The sequence below is a fragment of the Pseudopodoces humilis genome, chromosome 14, assembly GCF_049639895.1.
Source record: "Pseudopodoces humilis isolate 2021_Gansu_Grassland_sample_001 chromosome 14, ASM4963989v1, whole genome shotgun sequence".
Classification (NCBI taxonomy): domain Eukaryota; kingdom Metazoa; phylum Chordata; class Aves; order Passeriformes; family Paridae; genus Pseudopodoces; species Pseudopodoces humilis.
The window spans coordinates 12,588,073-12,607,826 of NC_142213.1; the positions used below are offsets into that span (position 1 = coordinate 12,588,073).

At 44.6% G+C, this 19,754-nt stretch overlaps 1 protein-coding gene across 6 annotated transcripts in view; it reads left to right on the forward strand.

Annotated features, from left to right (window-relative positions):
- ZNF423 (zinc finger protein 423) overlaps positions 1–19,754 on the forward strand; it is a 225,293-nt gene that overhangs the window by 65,024 nt on the left and 140,515 nt on the right. For 2 of the 6 annotated variants that reach the window (XR_015773810.1, XM_088062406.1), the window contains exons 3-4: positions 1,147–1,347; positions 5,176–5,256. Coding sequence is in view for 3 of the 6 variants with exons in the window: in XM_088062406.1 (XP_087918532.1) it covers positions 1,147–1,347; positions 5,176–5,256 (282 nt within the window). In the remaining 3 variants the exon portion in view is untranslated. Of the gene's footprint in view, positions 1–1,146; positions 1,348–5,175; positions 5,257–6,723; positions 6,776–9,632; positions 9,738–9,970; positions 10,058–19,754 lie in introns of those variants that run through there. The other 4 variants (XM_088062407.1, XM_088062409.1, XM_088062411.1 and 1 more) reach the window with 4 other exon arrangements.

Consider the following 19,754-nt stretch of genomic DNA (forward strand, 5'->3'; position numbering starts at 1 on the left):
AAATAGTGCAGGTGTAGCACCTGGAGCTGTATCACCTCTGTTGGGAAACCTGTGAGCAGAAGAGGTGGAGGCAGCTGTTTCAGCTGGTCACCAAAGCCTGGGCACCAGGGCTAGTGTGCCTAATGGGTGCTTTCCCTGCTGAGAGGGCAGCAGGGACTTAGAAGGGAATTTTCATCTCTGTGGCCTCTCCAAAGACCCCAAGCAAGAGTTGGCTGCAGTGCTGCATGGACTGGCTTCAGGCACACCTGGGTTTCCACTGTGGCCAAGGGGGTGTCCTGGAGGTGGGAGGATGTGGCTGCAAGCTTATCCCTCACAAAGGCCACTGAGGATGTCCTGGGGGGAGTGAGCAGCTGTCCTGCCACCCACCCCATGGCCAGTGGAGAGCCAGCTGCTCCTTGTGTGGAGCTGCCACCTGCACAGCCCTGGGGTGTTTGGCCCCCACACTGGGGAGTTTCTGGAACTGTCAGAGAACTTGGTCTCCCTGTGCACAAATGCAGATAAAAACTCGTGGGGGTTGGCAAAGATGTATGTGCTAGCCCTCACTCCGGCCACAGACCAAGATAAAAAATATCGGAGAGACCTGAAGGTCAGATGTGCTGTGTCTGCTCTCAGCTAGGTCAGCACAATGTCAGGCTCATCTGCCCAACCAAGTGCCTCTCATTAGTTCAGCAAGACCTCTCATGTCCTGGGGTACGTGTGTGCTTTGGGATATTCAGCTAGAGCATTTTTTTCACTTGTTGTTACTAATATTGGGGCTTGGGGGCGGTGGGAAGAGGAGAGCACTGAGAATTAAAATTCAGCACATGCCTTTTCTTTGCGGGCTGTAATTAATCTTGCCAATTTTTAAAGCTTTGAGAATCTGGTTAAGTGATAAAACACTAACAACTTTATATGACAGAGGCTCCTGCTATACACCCACCAGAGAAGATTAGGAGAGAGTGTTTGCAGGATTCGCACTAAGCAGCAGAGAATACAGTTGAGAATTGTTGCACCACATGATATAAAAACCACATTAATATAATGAAAGGTGTCGGGAATAATGTGAGAGAGGCTGTAATTAAATGTATCTTAATAAGCACAACATCCTTCTTAAAGCTCTTATTTTTCAGACCTCTCAAACTTAGAGGATGTTCTTGCTGTTGGCAGGTGGCCTGGGAGGAGAGCTGGAGAGCGAAGTGAAGGACAGCCAGGCCCTGGAAGAGAGGAACAGTGTGACGAGCCAGGAAGAGAGAAATGAGGAAGATGAAGACATGGAGGATGAGTCAATTTACACCTGCGATAACTGTCAGCAGGACTTCGATTCACTGGCAGACCTGACTGAACACAGGGCACACAACTGTCCTGGAGGTAATGTTAAACTAGCTTTACAGTTCTGACAGGTGGTTAGCTGGGTAATTGGACATAGCAACAGCTTGAGGCCTCAAGTGAGATTAAAGAATTAATAATGTAATTTTACAGTTAATGTAATTTTATTGTGGTGCCTTGGGCAGCCTTTGTTCACTCCTTTAACAAAATTAAAATAAAAGCAACAGCTTTCCAATTGGAATCTGTCAGTAATTACGTTAGACAAAAATGTTGCGGAGTTTTTTAATGCTAAAAGTTTCAGGCAGGTATTTCTCCCTCTCTCTCCAAATGTAGGAAGATTAAAAAAGTTAAATGACTGAAGTGTGCAAAACTCCCAGGAAAAAAGGTCTCTGAACCCCCTAAAAGAACATGATGAGATTAAAATTCATAGTGCGAGTGCTGTAATCCCACCCTAAAAATACAGCATTCTCCCTAGGTTATTATTACATTGCCTTTTGAATTTTATGGAAGTGAGGATGGCATCAGCCTACGCTGATCTTGATTTTACTTTCTGTAAAGTAAGAACAAGCTCAGACCACTGGTGTGAACAATTGCAACATACCTTGCTTTTCCAGGGCTTCCTCTGCATGGCCGGCGGTAGCAGCAGGTACTCAGCCAAGCACGCTAAGCCGATTTACAGGGGTAGGAAAAAGCTTTGCAGATTTTACCAAAGATTAAATAAAATCTTAGGAGGGGGAGCACAGAATATGTTCATATGTATTTAAATCAGGGATTCTTATCTTTCACCTTCCCAGAGTTGAATACTCTGCCATCATGTCTTCCTCCACACTCATCTAAATTATTTTTAGGCTGTTGCTGTTATGGCAGACGGGTAGGTCAAGGCTGGCAGAAAGCAGAAGGGTTAGTTTCTCCTCTGGTGCAGCAGTATCCCATCATCTTTCCCCTGAGTGCATATTCCTCCTGGCCACTTAATTTGTTTTGTAATTAGTCTATGTTTTCTGCTCTCCTTTTTGGGCATAAGTAAAATGATGCTCAGCGAAGAAAAAATACAGGGGATGGAATACAGCAAGGGAGGGAGGGTCAGGTGGAGGCTTTGTCTTCATCTGCCTCCCACCCCAAGAGCACCCTCCCTTGTCTCACTCTGGCTTGCAGAGGGGAGGCCTCCCTGCTCTTGTTCCCATCTGCTTGCTGGGAGGAAGGACAGAGGGATGTTGGGGCTTTTCCCATGCTTGCAGTTGGATAGGGATTGCAGTCCTAAGCCTGCCCCCGGGGCTCCTTGCTCTGCACTCTCATTTAAGCCCTGCACAGGCTGCAAACTTGAAAGTGCGTAAAATCGAAAGGCCACTTCTTGCAGGGTAATTTCCCAGCCAGCTGACAACCGTGGCACTGGCCTGAGACTTCTGCACATGGCAGTCTGCTGCAGGGGAGTAAGCAAGAAAATATAACTTTCTATACAGAAAACCCCTTGTTTTCCAAACTGGAAGGTGAAGTGCACAGCCCATGTGCATCGGTCCTTTCCAAGGAAGAAGCGCCCTGGGCGGCCGCTGCTCCATCACTGCCCGTTCTCCTCAGTTGTGCTGGGACAGCTGCTTATGGTGCTGGGAGTAAGCCCCACAAAAGGAGGCTCTTTTTAGCCCAAATTCTGCTTGGGTCTGGTTCCCTGTGTGGTCCCCAAACAGCTGTAATGGCACAACTGGCAGAGGGGAGCGGGCACTGCTGACGAGGACTCCAGAGCAGGAAAGTAAGGTTATGACAGGTGACAGCAGTGCTATGAAAAGGAGCAATTTTTTTCCAGAGGCAAATCTGCATTAAAACATAGCAACCTAGAGATTATATTCATGTAAATTCAGTCAGTGTTTTCACACCTCGGGTTTTTTTTTTTATTCTCAGTGTAGTATTCTCTTAGTGAAACTAAGAAAAATTAATTATATTTTTAGGGATATATCAAAATGATTTGTCAGTATTCCCATTGCTATTCTTGATTGCAGGTAGCATAATTTTGTCTTCTTTTACTGTCTTCACATGAGCAGATGATTTCCAAAGACATTTTGTCCCAAAAAGGCACCATATAACTATCTGCATATACATGAAATAAGTGCTAATTGTCTCCATGTGAGGATAATCCTTGCTCCAGAACAAGAGTGTCTGTTTTCTATTTAGTTTAATCTGGTGGCCTGAAGTGATTTAAAGTAAATAGGAAGATTGCACTCATATATTTTGGAATGAGAATGTTTCCATGAAGACAATGTGGAATATTTCCTGATATTCACATACTTTACCTTGTGGAAAAAACAACCCTTTCAGATACAGCAGTTTGATACATGGCATGAGATTTTTTGAGGAAAGCATGCAAAATGTGTATCTTTGTTCAATTCATCTAAAAAGACTTGCACCACCTGGGTGAAAACCTAAGACCGCATTAGGAAGTGTGTAATATTTAAAGATTTTAGCCTAAAAAAAGAGTTATTTGCCTGTGTCCTTAGTTACCCTGCACTCATTTTCCCTGTGACACCTGCCTGACACACCTGGGGGTGTAATGCAGTGCCTGACCTCTTGGCAAGCAAGATTTTCATGTCTTAATCTGAAGCAGGGCTTTCAGTCATGTCTATATGGCTCCAGATCAATACAGGTAATATTTGTAGTGATAATATCACCAGGCCGATAATACAACATAACTAATGACTTCCTTTGGGATACTGAAGTTAGGAAGGTATTGTAGCTCAGGAGCGTTGCAGGATTACAAGAGATCACTCCAAAGAACAGGATAAACCATCTATTTCACTGGAATCCCTTAGAAATTCATTACAGTGTGCTGAAGTTATAATACAGTTTGAACGCAGCTGCTTTGACATGTAAGGAAGTAACAAACAGCCATTCCCCTCCTTGCTTTTTCATGTATTTCAGACTTGTTTCTTTGAGGACAAAACACTGATGAAATCTAGACATCTCTGGTAGCATAGGTGCACAGCATTCCTTTTGATGTCAGTGTAGTAGAGATGTTCTCCTTCTGACAGAATTAGGTGCCTTTTATACCTTTTGCTCATGACTGATGTCTGTGCTTGCAGGTTGTAGGTTCCCAGTGTCTATGGGGATCTGAAAAAGGCCTAAATGGGGGCAGCTTGTACCAAAGGAACATCACATTTCCTTACTGGCTTATGCCTTCCCTTGTTTCCCAGCTTGCCCCCACAAAAGAGTGCTCCTGCAGCAGTCCTGGAAACAGTAGCATCTTGAAAAATACTCTGAGAACAAAGAAAAACACCTAGTGTATACACTGGATGTGTTAAGCTTTTAAAATTACTTTAAAATTCACTGGTATCCCATATCCTCTAAACTAGTGAGGACTAAGTAATTGCCATTGTCATCATGTGCAGCAAAAAAAAGCCATGTGTTTTTGCATGCTGCTGTTACAGTGTAGGTGTAGCATGATGCTGTCTTACAGTGTTAGTGACAAGAGTAAAGAACTACATGTGGATTTACAACTTACTGTGTCCCACAACAAGCCCCAGAGGCTCCCTACATCAAGCAACTATTCTGTGATATATCATTGTCTGTGCCTGGTGCCAGGTGTCTTGTTGTCTGACAAAAAGTGGCTAAAAAGTCACAAGCTTTGTCATTTGGCTTGTGTGTTTAACCCACCTGCATTAGTCTGGGTTTAGCTCCAGCATTTTATTGTGCTTTTTTTTTTTCTTCCTTCACCCCTTTCCTCCCATGGGTCGGAATAGTCTCAGGTAAAGTTGTTTCTTCAGATTCTCAAGTGAATATAGAGGGTTTTAAAGCAAATTAGCACATCAATGAAGTGGACAGAAGTAGGTTTTGGCTGGGTCTCTGAGCATTTCATGAGGTCCTCTTCTGTTGTTGATAACTTTACAGGTTGTCTGTTTCAAACAGCAGCAGAGCTATATATGGATATTGCCAGCTTGGAAGCAGCTGATTTTTCTAAACTACTGTACGGTAGGAACTAGTTTATAATTAAAGTCTTGCAGTTGCTCCTTTTAAATGCCCTGTAACTTGTACACTAGGCTTACGTTTGAAACGAGGTACTGTAACTGTTTCATGCTAGTGTATAATTTTGCATTTTCTTATATTTCACCTGCTACAATAATTATAATTGCCATGCAACCCTATTTGCGGGATGCTTATCCAGAAACCATCTACAGCAGCTTGTCAACAAGTGACGATGTCTCATGAATGTTTTTGTCAGGTGGCACTTTTTACTTCCCACTGACAAAGAGAGATGTCATATATACATTTCCAAAATGAGCCCTTCCCAAAATTGTAATATTTGGTTGCATCTGATTGGCAAGTCAGATATTTTTCTCTTTTTGCTGCTGCTGTTGTTACATCTTTAAATTAATGAATTACTGATTGTCCTCCACAAAAGAAACTGAAATACAGTTGTGAAAAAGCAGTGTGGAAACTTAATTATACACCTAGTTTATACAGCTGTGTGTCTAATGACCTACTGGCCCTAATTACTGTGTCGTGGTTCAGTCTGAGTGCTCTTGTCCTTGCCAGAATTCTGCTCCTTTCTCTTAACCTGACTAGTGTTTCAAGCTTAAAAAAATAACAAGTTTCCTTTTTTTGTTCTTTTCTGCGTTGTCGTGCTGAAATGCAGTTTCCCTTCTTTCCAGAGGTCATAGCAGTGTTTTAAAATTGGCACCAGAAAAGCTCAATAATATCACAAACTGTAAAAACATGGATTTTCCCTGGAGTCCTCAGTTCTTGCTGTCTAGATCTGAAAATGGGCACCGGGGCAGTGTTTTTATTGTCAATCACTCAGAGGGCTGCAAGCGCAGGCTCCTGTCCTCCGTTTGTCACAGATGTCCCCTCTCCAGGTGCAGGGACAGCACAGGGCTCCCCAGGGCTCGGCAGCCACCTTGGCCACAGTGTCCAGGCACTGCACATCTCCCTGCCCGCAGTGTTTGTGCCCTCCGTGCTGAGAACTCCGAAACCCCACGTTGTTGCAGGGGTACACGTGGCTGGGTGGGCTGGGGTCCGGCCCCCCTGACTGCTGGCACCACACAGGTGATGTTTGAGTTCACCTGGAGGTTCCCAGCCAGCCTGAAAAGAGGCTTTTTCAAGGACTTCTGCTTGCACGTGCCAGAAAATCAGTGTGCCGATAAGGAACTGTGCTGACTGGCTTGCTGTGCAGGTGCTCAGTGAAATACGTATTTATCGTGTAGAGCATAAAGCGCATTCCCCCATCTGAATGGGGATCTGAAGACACACAGAAGCACAGCTGCAAATTCCATGTCACACAGGGCCTGCAGCAGCCCTGGCCGTGCCGAGGTTCCGCAGCACATCCCGGGCAGCGTGTGCTGAGGCAGCAGCGCTGGCTCTGCCCCCGCACATGGCAAACGCGCTTCGGCGCAGCGTGTCGTGAGCTGCGTGTGTTTGACAAAGTTGTGCCGAGTGTTGTGCTCCCCAACAGCGCTGCCTGCCCACACCGGAGGGTCACCCGCAGGCAAAGGTAGGTGAGAGCCCGGCTGTGCCCAGCCCCTCGGCACGGCCAGGTGGCAGCGGGGCTGAGCCGCCGCTCTCCTTTCTCATTCTCTACTGGATTTTGCAGGCATGCCAGTGCCTGTAAGGATTGATGGTGGGGGGGACATGTGAATTCCAAACAATGCCTGCTCCCCATAAACACCCAGCTGGGGATTTGCTCTGCGGCCTCACGGAGGGTCCCAGAGCGGGCGCCGAGCCCAGGGCGGAGCCGCTGCCCGCGGAGCTGGGCAGTGTGCTCACTGATAAGAGTGTGCCAGTGTGCCGGGCGCCATCCCCTGCAAATCGCCACGGCCACCTTTGTGCCGCTGCCCCTGGGGATGGTGGCGAGGGAGGCAGCACCAGGCGCTGCGTGTGCAGATAGGAGCGCTGCCAGCGCGGCTGTGGGCGGCTTGGTTGCATGTTACCAAAACCCCTGGCAGGAGGGAGGTAATGAGCTCTCCCCACCCCTTTCTCAGCCCCCACATAGCCAGCAGTCACTGTGGATGGCCCGGCTATGCGTTCTGAGGCTGCACAAGATTTCTTAGCAATGAGGATGTCTTTCCTCAAGCAGCATATGTTTTTCACACAGGAAGACCATTTTCCTTGTCATTTTTAAACATATGGCCCAGTGAGGAGCTAAGGATGACAAGTTAGCCTGCTTGTATTGGCAAGGGACTGTTTCATTCTTGCTACTTTAATTGAGTTCTTTTATCTGCTTTTATCTAGTTCAAAAAGTAGTCTTGCAAAGTAAGCACAGGTATGCATGGAAATGGATAAAAGAGAAAGTGCATGTTTCAAATGAGGCCTCTTAAAGGAAACGTGTCCTTTGGATATCTTGAACAGGTTGGCCCTGGCTGGCTGAGAAGCCAGTCTCTTCTCCTTCACTGCATCAGCGACAGCGAGACGCACAGGGACCGAAGCACCCCAAATGCTATGATGCAAGAGCTGTGCTGGCTGCTGGCCATGGCAGCTCCTGTGTGCAGCAGGAGCTGTGTTTGGGAGCTGGAGCCTGCCCAGTTCCCCCTGCACCAGCTCAGGCCTCACACAACAATTCTGGGGCACCAGGGGTGCCGCAGCTCCACCTCCCCTTCTCCTCCTGCTTCAGATTTCTGTTTGCAAGGGTAGTCCACTGCCACGGTACAGCAGAGGGAGGGTTGTGGGGGTCTACATAGGGCAGATTTCTTTCTCAGCATACAGAAATCTAAGTAAATAATAAATGTGTTTTATTTAAAAAAAAAAAAAAAAGGAGGAGGGAAGGGTTTCAGTGCAAAGAGTTCCTTCCCAACTGGAGCCTGGTGAGAGCTACAAGAGCAGCTGTGCCTGCAGGAAGGAGGATCCCTATTTGCCATAAGCAGGTCCCAGCATTCAGAGGGTTGTAGACAAAACCCAGTATATGATATGAAACTCAACTGAGAGCTACAGTGAGGATAGCCTGGAGACTACAATAGATATGTGCTTGTTACAAAGTGGCCTTTAATAAAGCCTTAGAGAGCTGAATGGAGGATGTGCTGGGGTTGTCCTGTCTCAGATGGACAAGAGCATGGATTATTTCTGGCTAGGATGCTGCTGAAGGGCACGCATTGCCTTCCTGTGGGTTGTTGAGGGACAAAACTGATGGCCATATCAACAGCCTTGGCAGATTCAGAGCCATTGAGATCTTCAGACTGCACATGTAGGCAGTGAAAAATAGATGCACTGACAGTTTGGGTTTTTCTCCTGATTTCTTCCCCTATCCCATCGCAGACAATTGGGTAAGTACTCTTCATGTAAGGATGGCTGTACTGAGCCAGCCTGATGGTCCCATAGTGCTGTTTCCCCAGAATGTTTTCCTAGTTGCCAGCAAACTTATTTGAGCACTTTGTGGTGCTTTTTATTTAAATAATTCAGACAACCTTCTTCCATGAATTTACATTTTGAAGTGCGGTTAGCTTTTCCTGTGGGGGGGGACCCAGAGTTCAGCTACACACTGGGGAAAAACATCACCTTTTGTTCACTTCACTTTTGTCACCTGCTATCATTTGATACTTTGGTTCTTCTGGTGAAGGAGACAGTGAGTGATTGCCCCTTTCCACCTTCTCCTCATGTCTGAGCAGGCTTCTTTTGCTGCTCCCTCCTATCTCTAAGTCCCTGTTTGCAATCCTTTTATTCCATCCACGTGTGCCTTGGCCCAGAGTGAGAGGGATGTGGTGAGGCATGGCTGGTAGGAGAGTGAGGGGGTCAGCTATCTCCTCCATCACTTGTGCCAGAGATGTGGTCACATTGGCGTGTCTGTCCTGGCTCCCAAGCAGGAGGTGAGGGATAGGACTTGTCCTTGTGTGAAGACCTGGCAGACAGAAAGATGGTGTCTGGCCATGTAGGGGAAAAACAATTAAGACTTCAATGTTTATTAAGAAAAAAGCAACCAGCAGTGCATTTCAAGCACTCATCACACAGCATAATTTTGCTGTTGGAAGTAGTGGGATTAAACAAGTCTTTCTAATGTTGATTTCTTTGAATTTGCGGCATATAATTTAAAAAAAAAAATCAATTAAAAACGAAGGAAGTGTGTGTACAAACATTGTCAAGAATCCCTATCTTTCATTTTTTTAAAACAAGCTCTAGAAAAAAATCCCCACAGAAGTTCTGTAGCACATATTTGAATGCTTTTGTTGTAGCCTCATTAAACTTGGCTTGTCTGCAGATACAGCTGGCATGTTATTAACTGTGCTCCAGGCTTGGGGAAGCCAGAAAGCAGCCTCCACCCCCTGGTGCCGGCTGGCTTTAGGGAAACGTGCCAGCATGGGTTGGTCCTCTTCAGCTGGCTGGCTCTGGGAGCGCTCGCTGAGCATCTCCGCATGGCCCCTGGGTGCGGGAGCCCGGGCTCGGCCTGCCTCCAGCGCCGGCCGTGGGCTCCCGGGGGCCGGCCGGCAGCGCGCACCCCTGGCTCCTGGGAGCGGCAGGGACACCCCCAGGTACGTGTCCTCCTGGGAACAACCTCAGCCGGGTGCCTGTGTGCTCCGTGGGCGTCTCACGCCTTTCTTTGCCGTGGGCTGGCAAGAAGCAAACTAGGGATCATCTGCCAAGCAGTTCCTCTGTTCTCAACAAACTGCGTATTGGACTGAACCACTCAAATAAACTGAATAAGGGACATATTTTCTCTGCACCTGCTGGAGAGGCTGTTGCTCTCCAAGCTGGGCTTGCACATCAGAGGACCTCCATCAGAGGTCCAAGCAGCTTCTGACTTTCTTCAAAGCTTTGGCAGCAAGTATGTACATTTTGAATGCTGTTTCATGTAAGTAATTTTAGTAGGTTCTTTTAATAGTAGGGTAAATTTTATAATTTCATATATAAATTAAAATTGTTGAAAATATATTCAGTAGAAATTTCAGTAAATTATATGTATTAAATATAGGTAATGTTATTCAAACATCTTGCTTATTACAAGCAGTTTTCATTGTCTTAACTAATGAAAATTTGATTTGGCATTTTCAAGGCGCTTGGTCTGTTCACACTAAATACTTTGTAGGGTATTCAAGCACTTTGTAATCTTTAAACATTCTAGCAACCTCTTCCTGACACAAGGAATTGTTATTTTTATTAAAAAGTTGTTATTCTAATTTGGCTTAAGTTTTGACTGCTACTGGACTGCTTCCTTCCTTCCTTCCATCTTCTGCCTTATACTGGTAAAAGGTTTGTGTTGTCTTTGGGAGCTGACATTGCTGACAATTAAAGGGATTGATTTTTAGTCTGTGCAGCTCCCAGATCTGGTGCCCTATGGAGCTGCACAAGCTTTATGTCAACATGAGGGGAACAAGAGGTCAGCGTTTAGGGGGGAGCTCAAGACCTTCCCCATTAATAGCCTGAGTTATTTTGGATGAAAATACTGTAGCTGCACTTATTTGCTTAATGGCATGCATGAAATTGATGGAACAGCCAAGGTCTTTAATCCAGGTGGGTTCTGTTGCTGGTGACATCAGTAACGCTGGGAGTGAACTTCCTCTTGAAAACATAATTTTTTGGCATGTGGGTCCATCTCTTCCTTAGGTTTCCTTGAAAATCGTTCTCAGCCATAATGATGAAAGACTTCTTGGCTCCTCTTTTTGTTGCTACTCAATTACTGTTACACTTGCTGAGGAGGACATAAGGAAAGGCTGAAGAAGCCCATTGCTTTTCTCTTCTCCAGGGAATCTGTTACATTAAACATTTGAATAGATTTTTGAACATAATTCCCAGTCATTTCCTCTACAGTGAACTCAGTTCACTCATGCAGACTTTGTACTTAATGATATCTCTTAAAATAAATGAGATTTGATATAATTTATACTAAACGGTCATTTTAGAAATCTACGTTTACTAATTATTCATTAGAAACTTTAGAAAGACAGAAGTAAATCCCCTTCATGAACTTGCAGTCTACAGAAATATAAATACATAGGCATGTGTTTATTTTTTTCAAGCAAAACTGAATAGAGGTAATTTACCAGACTCCAAGAGTAGTGCAGGCAGGTTTGAAGTACATTGTTCAATCTTCATCAATAACATAGCAACCAACCAAGCCCAAATCAGCCAAAAATCCACCATGCATCTAGAACAGTTATTTATGGTAGTACTTAGCTTGTGGTCTGTCTCTGCATCATTTGGGACTGTGCTTTTGTGCTGTCTGTGTGCTTGGGGTGGCTGCTCTCTGCCCTTTCCTCTCCCTGTTGCCTGTGCACGTGTCCCTGTGGTCCCTCCTTGAAGGTTTTATCCTTGCTTGCTCCTTTCTGGGCTGCCCCATGCTTGTTCCCAGCACTCTTCTCTCTGTTGCTGTGCTGGCATTTGCCCTTTCCCAGCTCCTCATGAAGCAGAGTCATTCACAGTTTATACATTTAAGTTACAACTTGCTGTGTTACTGGTTTCTTCTTGACTCTCAGCTGCAGTTGCTCTCTTGTCCATTGTCCAGAGCTGGCTCTTCCCTTGAGCTCCGTGCACGTCCAGAGCCTTCCTTGAACCATCCTGTGGGGACGGGCAGATCTGCTCGGGGTGCTGGGGGGAATCACACTGCTCCTTGTGCTGCTTTGCAGGCAGACTCAGCTAGGTTCAGATGAACTAAAGATATGTGCTAGTCAAATCTTTGTTCACAAAACGGAGAAAATTACTTAATTTGCATTCAGACTGCATCCAGATCCAACCTGGATAGCTGCTTGATATCACCTTACAGCCCTTCACTACTCCTTCCTCTCTTACAGACACTTGTCATGGTTTGTTTTACCAGAGCTGTTCCATGTAGGAACTGTATTCCAAGGTGTTTCAATGGTATTGAATGTAACTGGGTTTGATTTGGACCAGGGCCTCTCATACATATAAATAAAGCAGATAGCATTCCTTGCTTTTTATGGAGGATAAACTGTCATCTTTAGGAGGCAGTCATGATGCTGTTGTACTCTTTGCACAAAATAAGACAAATTCAACCCAACACTTAAAACAAAAGGAAATGAAAGTGAGTAGGATTTTCTTGTCTCATAGCTTAAATGAGAGAATACTGAGTTTTTTTGTCAGCCAGAAAACTGGAAATGGGAGGGAAGATGCTTTCTCTCGATAGCTAGGTATGCATATCTGTATAACTACATTTGTAATGTACAAAATGCCTCATTTTAGGTTAATCAGTTCAGTTTTGAAGACCTGACTAGCTAAAATGACTATTGAAAATAACATCATTACTTTGGGGAGAATCTCTCTCAATTAAAAGAGAAACGAGGAAAGCCAATTCTTACAGCAAGTTGGGGGAGAGTGATTTTGCAAGTGGCATTGGAGCTGGAAAAAGTGCAGTCAGAGTTAGCAAAACTCCCTGTTTTTCCAGAGGCTGCCACAGTAATTGGCCGTGCATGTCTGGATTGCCGAGTGACAGGCAGGAGGCTCAGCTCTTGGAGAGCTTGGCCTCTCCGAGCAGAGAGGAGAGGAAAGGAAGGGAGGATGGGGAGAAAAAACAATTTGTGAACTTGCCCCTTTTGAGATAGCAACTGCTCTTCTCCTGTGCCCAGGATCATCACAAACAGCCAGCAGCTGCATCCCACTCTGCTTTTGCTGTCAGCAAATGTCACTGCAGAAACCTTCGTAGTTTCAAGGAGCCACTGTTTGTACATAGGGAATAGAGGAAACTCATGGAAATTTTGTGGTGTGTGGGCTGCTCTGGCTTTTTACTGTGAGGATGGAAGATCTTCACAAATGTTTTAAATTAGGCTATCCTTGATAATTCTGGTGGTATGGACCCCAACCAAAATTTCAGGGAAAAAAAGTTGCTCTGTTAAAGCAGACATGAAAAAAAATGAAGGGCTTAACTTTTGTCCTGAGGGTGATAAAACAGCACCACACAGCTGAAAATCAATCTGACCTTCACCCACGTGATGCTGTTGTCTCAGTCTGTCTTTCATTTCCTTTGGTTGAGTGAAGGCCACGGCATTCAGTAGGGAGAAAAGCCAGAGGGAGGTGTGGAGAATCCTGTTTTCTCTGGAAAGGCTTCGGTGCTTGCATAAGTTTACTCTATAAAGTGAGTTGCTGTAAAACTTTCAATTATTTCATTAAATTAATTAAAAAAAAATATTATTCTCTTAATAGGCAGCAATCACATTAAGATAAAGAAGATATGTGCTGTAAAAAAAAACCAACCATGTTTGTTATATAAACCATTCTGTTTTAATTAAACCTAGGATTAGTTGTTGCTTTTAAATGAAGGTTTCATGCAGCAACAGGAAACCTGCACATTCATTTAAAACACAGAAATTTGTACCCAAAGGGGAGAAAAAAGGCAATTATTTTTTCCAGAGATATTTGAACATTGCGTTGTGAGGTTTGCACAAAGGAAAGGTACCCAGATACCAAGATATTTACATAAATAAATCAACAATTAAGGCTTGTGTATAAACAATATTATTGATTTTCGAAACAGAGGTACAGTTTCAATTTGTGAATTACTCATTTCGCACAACATCTTGCAGAAGTGGTTCCCACCTCATTTTCTTGAAGATGGAGAAAGAACTGAATGAATGGGTAAAATCTGTGCAGAATTTAATGCCACTAAACAACAGAATCAAGAAAAGGGAAAACTACATGCATCATCTTGATGTTCTTTTTGGCATCTTGAAAACAATTAGAAAGTGCAATTCATAGCTGTTAATCCTATCCCCTGCTTCTTCCATCCTTGTTGAATTTAAATGCAACTCAGAACCAAGAAGTTCCCAGCTATTTCTCTTGGAAAGCAATGTTTTCCACACTCGTTTTACAGAACTAAGATTACTGTAAATTCTGCCTACCCTAAACTGCAGTTTTTCAGATTCATTTCATTACACATGGATAATGACCTTTCATGTCAGTCATAAACTACTCTGTTACTTTATATTTTTGTACCATATATTCCCAAGCTACTGTAGCACAGAGAGAGGGAGGGCTACCTGTTACTTTTTTGTTCAATAATTGTTGCCTGTTTTAGGAAGGTCTATAAGAAAAGTCATCTTCTTGTTCAAAAGATAATGGCAGAGATTGGATGTGGCCACAGAGATGAATCTCTGCTTCATAAAGGTTAAGAATTAAACAATTTGTTCATTAATCTGTTCGGAATAATGGATATTAATTTGTGACTGTAGCATTTTATTTAAGTGTGGTTTGTCAGATGTACTGACCATCACAGATGCTTTTACATGATATTAAAAACCCCAAAATGGTAAATATAGAAGATGTTGGGACCTTTCCTTGGCAAGCTCTGCTACTCAGATCTCTGTGCGATATGCCAAAATGCTATTTGCATAAATATAGAATTTAATAAGTTATCATTCTGATTAACGTCATTAACTGCTTAACTACTGTAGAAATTGGCTTCAAAGTTGCTTGTTGGTAGCTGTTGCTCTCCACGTCATTCCATTTGCTGTCTCACTGGGGATAATGGTATGCAAGGGAAAGCAAGAAGGTCAAGGATCTTTTTGTTTAGTCTCTTTGCACATTAAAAGTTCTATTATGTGTTTGTATTGCATGTGGTTTCCAGTCGGTTGGCTACAATGCTTTCAAGACCCATTGATGATGAGTTTGTGAGGCTAAATATATCTTGTGGATTATGACTACCAAGCTATCACTTTGTGCAGCAGTCAGGGCCAATATTTAACGAGCATTTTTCAGATTGAGGAATTTTGAAACCGAGTCAAATGATCTTACAAAAGGGGTTAACAGAAATGCCAATACAGAAGATGACAGCAAATGCTAGGCCAGCACTAGCTGTGGGGGTGTTTGGGGCTCTGCTATGCTGTTTGTGGGGGAAGTGGTTCTTAGGTTGGGGTTTTTATGGGTTTTCTGGGAGTGGGGGAGGGCTGTGCTATTGTGAATGACAGTGGCCACAAAGCTGAATGGGTTGAAAAAACAAGTGGTGTCCTCTCCAGCCATCCCTTTCTCTGGCCCAGCAAGGCGTAGGTGCAGCATGCTGTGTGGGGCAGTGCGGGGCCCGTGCTGCTCCCGCTGCCCTGAGTGTCCCGCAGGAACGGAGCCTCCTCTGACTGTCCCCCTCTTCTGACTGTCCCCCTCTTCTGACTGTCCCCCTCTTCTGACTGTCCCCCTCCTCTGACTGTCCCCTGCGGCTGGCAGGGCTCCTCTGGGACCTTGCTGCTGCTGCTGCTGCTGCCCGACATTTAAGGGAATGCAAAACCAGACTGCAGGATGCAGCCACGTCTTAAGGGCTGGCACAGCCGCCTTGCTTGTTTTCACTCTCTAGCTAGTAGACTGACCTTTTAAAAAAACAGTTTCAGCTGCTGTGAAACACTGACAATAGCTTTAATAGATTTCATTTTAGAATTAAATAGCTCTGGTTCTGTTTTGATAATGTAAACTAGCAGCCATGAGCATGCTTTAGCTGATTGTTTCAGGCTGTGTACAAACTCGGGCAGACGTCACTGCCTCCTTGCCATGCGTTAGCGCAAGATGCTCACTTTCTTTAAAAATAAAAGCAGAGATTTTACTTTTTTTAAAGCAATTTGTGTTCTGACTAACTTCCTCTGAGTACCTTCACACCTGTCAAGTGAATCCAGCATGCTTGTTCCCAAGGGCAGCCTGACATCTGGGAAATTCTGCCTCAGCCCCGACTGGTCCCCTTTGAAGCATCTTTGGTATTTTGAATTGAAATTGAGTTACACCATCACACATCATCCTTTGCATTATTCTGTTCTTCTCCAGTATACCCCTGCTTTTTTCAGTTTAAGTCCTGCTCTTGGGCTGTTTCAGGAGTGTTGCAGTTATCTGTAAGCTGTCTTGCTTTTCACTGTGGGGCTGGTAAGCTCAAAAACATCTGCAGGCAGGGTCAGTCCAGCTTGCTATTCTTCAGAGAATATTTACAAAGTTTCATAAGGCTTGGACCCATACCCACACCCATCCTAGATGCAGTGTCTACAGATTTATCCCCAGAGCCTCTTACAAGCATTGCTTGTATTACTATCTAGAGCTATCCCACTGCAGAAATCCTCAGGAGAGAGAAGTGGACAAGAGTACTTAGAAACATCTGTTAAAAATTCAGACAAACACTCCACTGTCACTAGAAGCAGTTGGGACGGGACAAAGGAAATTTACCATGTGGTGCTACAGCAAAAAAGAGACTTTTTATTTTTGTATTCCTTCACTTTTCCTTAAAAATGGATAGTTTGGTCAATAGATACAGAAAAATGCCTCTGTAGAGCACACTTGGGGTGTATAGCTGCTTGTAACCAATGTCACAAACTGATTCCAGAGCCAAGCCTTGCGGTCTTGTGGGAGTGCTGTTTCCCGAGTGCTCACATTTGATTCATCACACGCTTTCTACTTGTTTCAAGAAACCCTGCATTAATTGTTCAGACCTAGAAAGTGGTGACATTAGGAAATAAATTGACTTCAACATGACTTTTCCATTGCTTAGGAAAAAGGGAAGAAAAAGTTGCAGCAACAAATCTAATGGATGAATTCTCCAACTGGTTGCTATTTTGTGTGTGGCTACATTCTGGATTCAGCGAGTACTTGATAAATATTGTCATTTGTCCTTGATGATGTGTCATGAAGTTACAGGCAATTTGGCAGAGAAAATAAGTTTTCTTGAGTATGAGGCCAGACTTGCAATGATGTGTTTCTCCACTGAAGTCCAGCTCAGCCCTCCACCCGACCCCATTCCCCACAGAGCACTCTCATCCCCCCTCCCCATCCTCTGCCTACCAGCAGGACAAGAAGCAGAATGAGCGGTGCTGTCCGGCCGGGTGACACACGTGTGCTGATTGCCTGGGACAGGCCCAAGAGCAGGCATAAGTGCTGACTCTGCTCAGCCTTTCTCACAGCAGGGACATGAACTGGGGTCTCTGCCCTACCCAATCAAAGGTAGGTTTGCTGATCTTAGAGAAACTCAATTTCTATCCGAGAAACTCAATTTCTCTCATAGCCCTGTATCCCCAGTACGGTGTGATTCAAAAGTTAATAGGAAGGGACAAACAGTTAAGACATATGACAGGCAATATGATGACATAAACCTTGTTTTCTTAGGATGCCAGGCTGAAAAAATGAACACAAAGCTCCTGAGAATAACTGAGTCACTTCAGATTGAGACTTGATGGACAATGTTGGCTTTGTTATCACTCTGCAGGTAGCGAGGGGATAGGGTTAGGGAGAATTTCCAGAAAAGTAGGGGAGTTGTTATTAGAAGGGTAAAGCTTCCACTGCCACACATCCCCTGTAGTGGACCCTGCATTACCCTGGTCCCTCCTCCTTTTAGGAGCCTTTTGAGAAAAAGTCTTCTGTGACAGGAACATCTCTCAGGTCTTTTAATCTGTGAGCTGCCAGGTGAAAGAATGGGGCTAGGGAACAAAAGACGCTCAGATACTGCAGACAAGCTTTTGTAGGATCTGCCACGTCAGCTGTCTCTTATAAGGTCTGCTGTATTTTCTGTTGATGGTGCTCTTCCCCTGAGGATTTTCCCACACCTGGGAATGCCTGCCATAAGCCACACTGATATTTTCCTCAATGCCTTTCATTTCTGTGTACAGATGGAGCTGGGATATCACACACTGTCCTTGTCCTTATTCTGTTCTGCTCCTTGGCAGTCACAGCTTTCCTGGCTGGAAGCTTTCATCCCACCTCCCTCTCAGCCCTTTTCAGGAGGGGCTTTGCAATTATTTATAAGCTAGCTTATCCTGTTTTCTGACATTTTCAGTGTAGTCCGTGGAAGAGTAAAGCTAAGTATGTGTTCTCTGGTTTCACAGGGAGCAGAAAGCTTGAAGTAAATGGTGGTCTGAGTTAGCAAGATGCTCTTCTATTTTTTAGGGTGTGGGGGACCCTCCCTTAAAATCAAAGGTCTTCTGGTTGAAAACGTTCTAGCGGCCTGTAACTACCTCTTGCCTTTAAAGTGTTTGGAGATCCTGGAGGGGCAGGCAGCTCACTTGTGCGCTTGTCAAGGGGAGGCTGTCTGTTCTGCTTATCTTGTATTCCTACTCCCCATCCCCAAGTGGGTTTTCTCTCTCCTTCCTCTTGTCACGTGTCAGAATAAGACATCCTGTGATTTACCTCATTCACCTTCCACTTGTGTGCTGAGGCTTGAGATTTTTCCAAAATACAAGAGGCAAAACTATAATGATTTGGGCCTCAGCACTGCTGGAGGCATCATTAGATTTTTTGTCTGAGATAAATTTCTATTCAGGCTGAAGAGAGCACCATTTTCTTGTTATGCTGCTGCAAATAGGTGAGAGGAGTGACTAACTTTTCTTCTGGAAGTATTAAAGTGGACAGGCTTGTCTGCTGCCCAGTGCTGCAGATGTCCGTACTTACTAATTCACCCCCTCCTCCACCACGTTGCTGTTTTGGTTGCCTACATGCATATGTGAGACAGAATTATAGGTCTCCCAGCTACCTTCTCTTCCAAAGAAAATTAAAGTATAAAGTCTCTTCTAAAGAGAGATGCATACCCTCTCCAACCTTATAAATACAGAAATAGATTTTTTTTTCTTTTGCTTTTGACCAGCCTTAGATAAAAAGTGATGGTTGCGGCTGAATCTCACTTTGAGTTTTTCATTAAAACTGTTCAAAGCAAATGACAGGGTGGAGGATCTCCTGCAAGCCAAAACTAACCTCCGTGTTCCTGCCAGTGAATCTGTATTGCCAAATTTCACACAGCCGTGTTCTCTAGCACCTCCTTTGAACACGAGTGTGGTTCTGGAGGCCGTTTTGAAGCTTCCACTTGAAACGCTCTCTGTGAGCTAGTGGAGCATTTTCTGGCACTTAAGCATTTTCTGGCATTTTCTGTATCTGGTAGCTGTCTGTACTATAGAGGGCAATGAGTCATGGCTTGCTAAAGGAGAAAAAAGGATTTCTTAGAAAAGCTGAGATGGTTTTTCAGCTGGAAATGTTGGTGGTGTCTGTGGTGGAACTGGTGTGACAAGTTACCTCTGCAGTATTTCTAAGAATTACAGGTAGTGTAGTGGCTCATCTGAATACGCTTTTTGTATGATTTTTGCAGCTAGTGACTTTCTCCTAGTATAGCATATTTCTTTCATATTTTTCACTATTTGGACTCCTGGATATGGGGATTTGTATCTTGCTATACTTCTATTCTTAATAACATACTTGAATTACAGAAGTGCAGAAGTCCTCACCTTCTGCTGTAATCTTGAGGAATTATGGGTGTTCATCATCCCAAACAGTCAAGCACTTGTGCTGCAGACCTCACTGTGAGGTTCCTTTCTGTAGTTTACCAGATCATTAATGTTTCAGTTGGCTGGCTCTGAATTCATGACAGCAGTGCATGTTAACAGAACTGAGTGTGCTGCTCCAGTCTCCCAGCCAGCCTGTGGGGCTGGCTTTGGGATACAGCAGCAGTGCAGTCTGAGGTGGCCCTGCAGGGTGTGGATGTGTGTCTGAGCCAGCAGGTAATGGCACAGTGAGGGTGCTGCCTCGTGCTCCTCGGCTCAGGCAGGACCCCAGGTCACCATACAGGATCCCCTGCAGCGGGGATGAACAGTCTGTGTTGG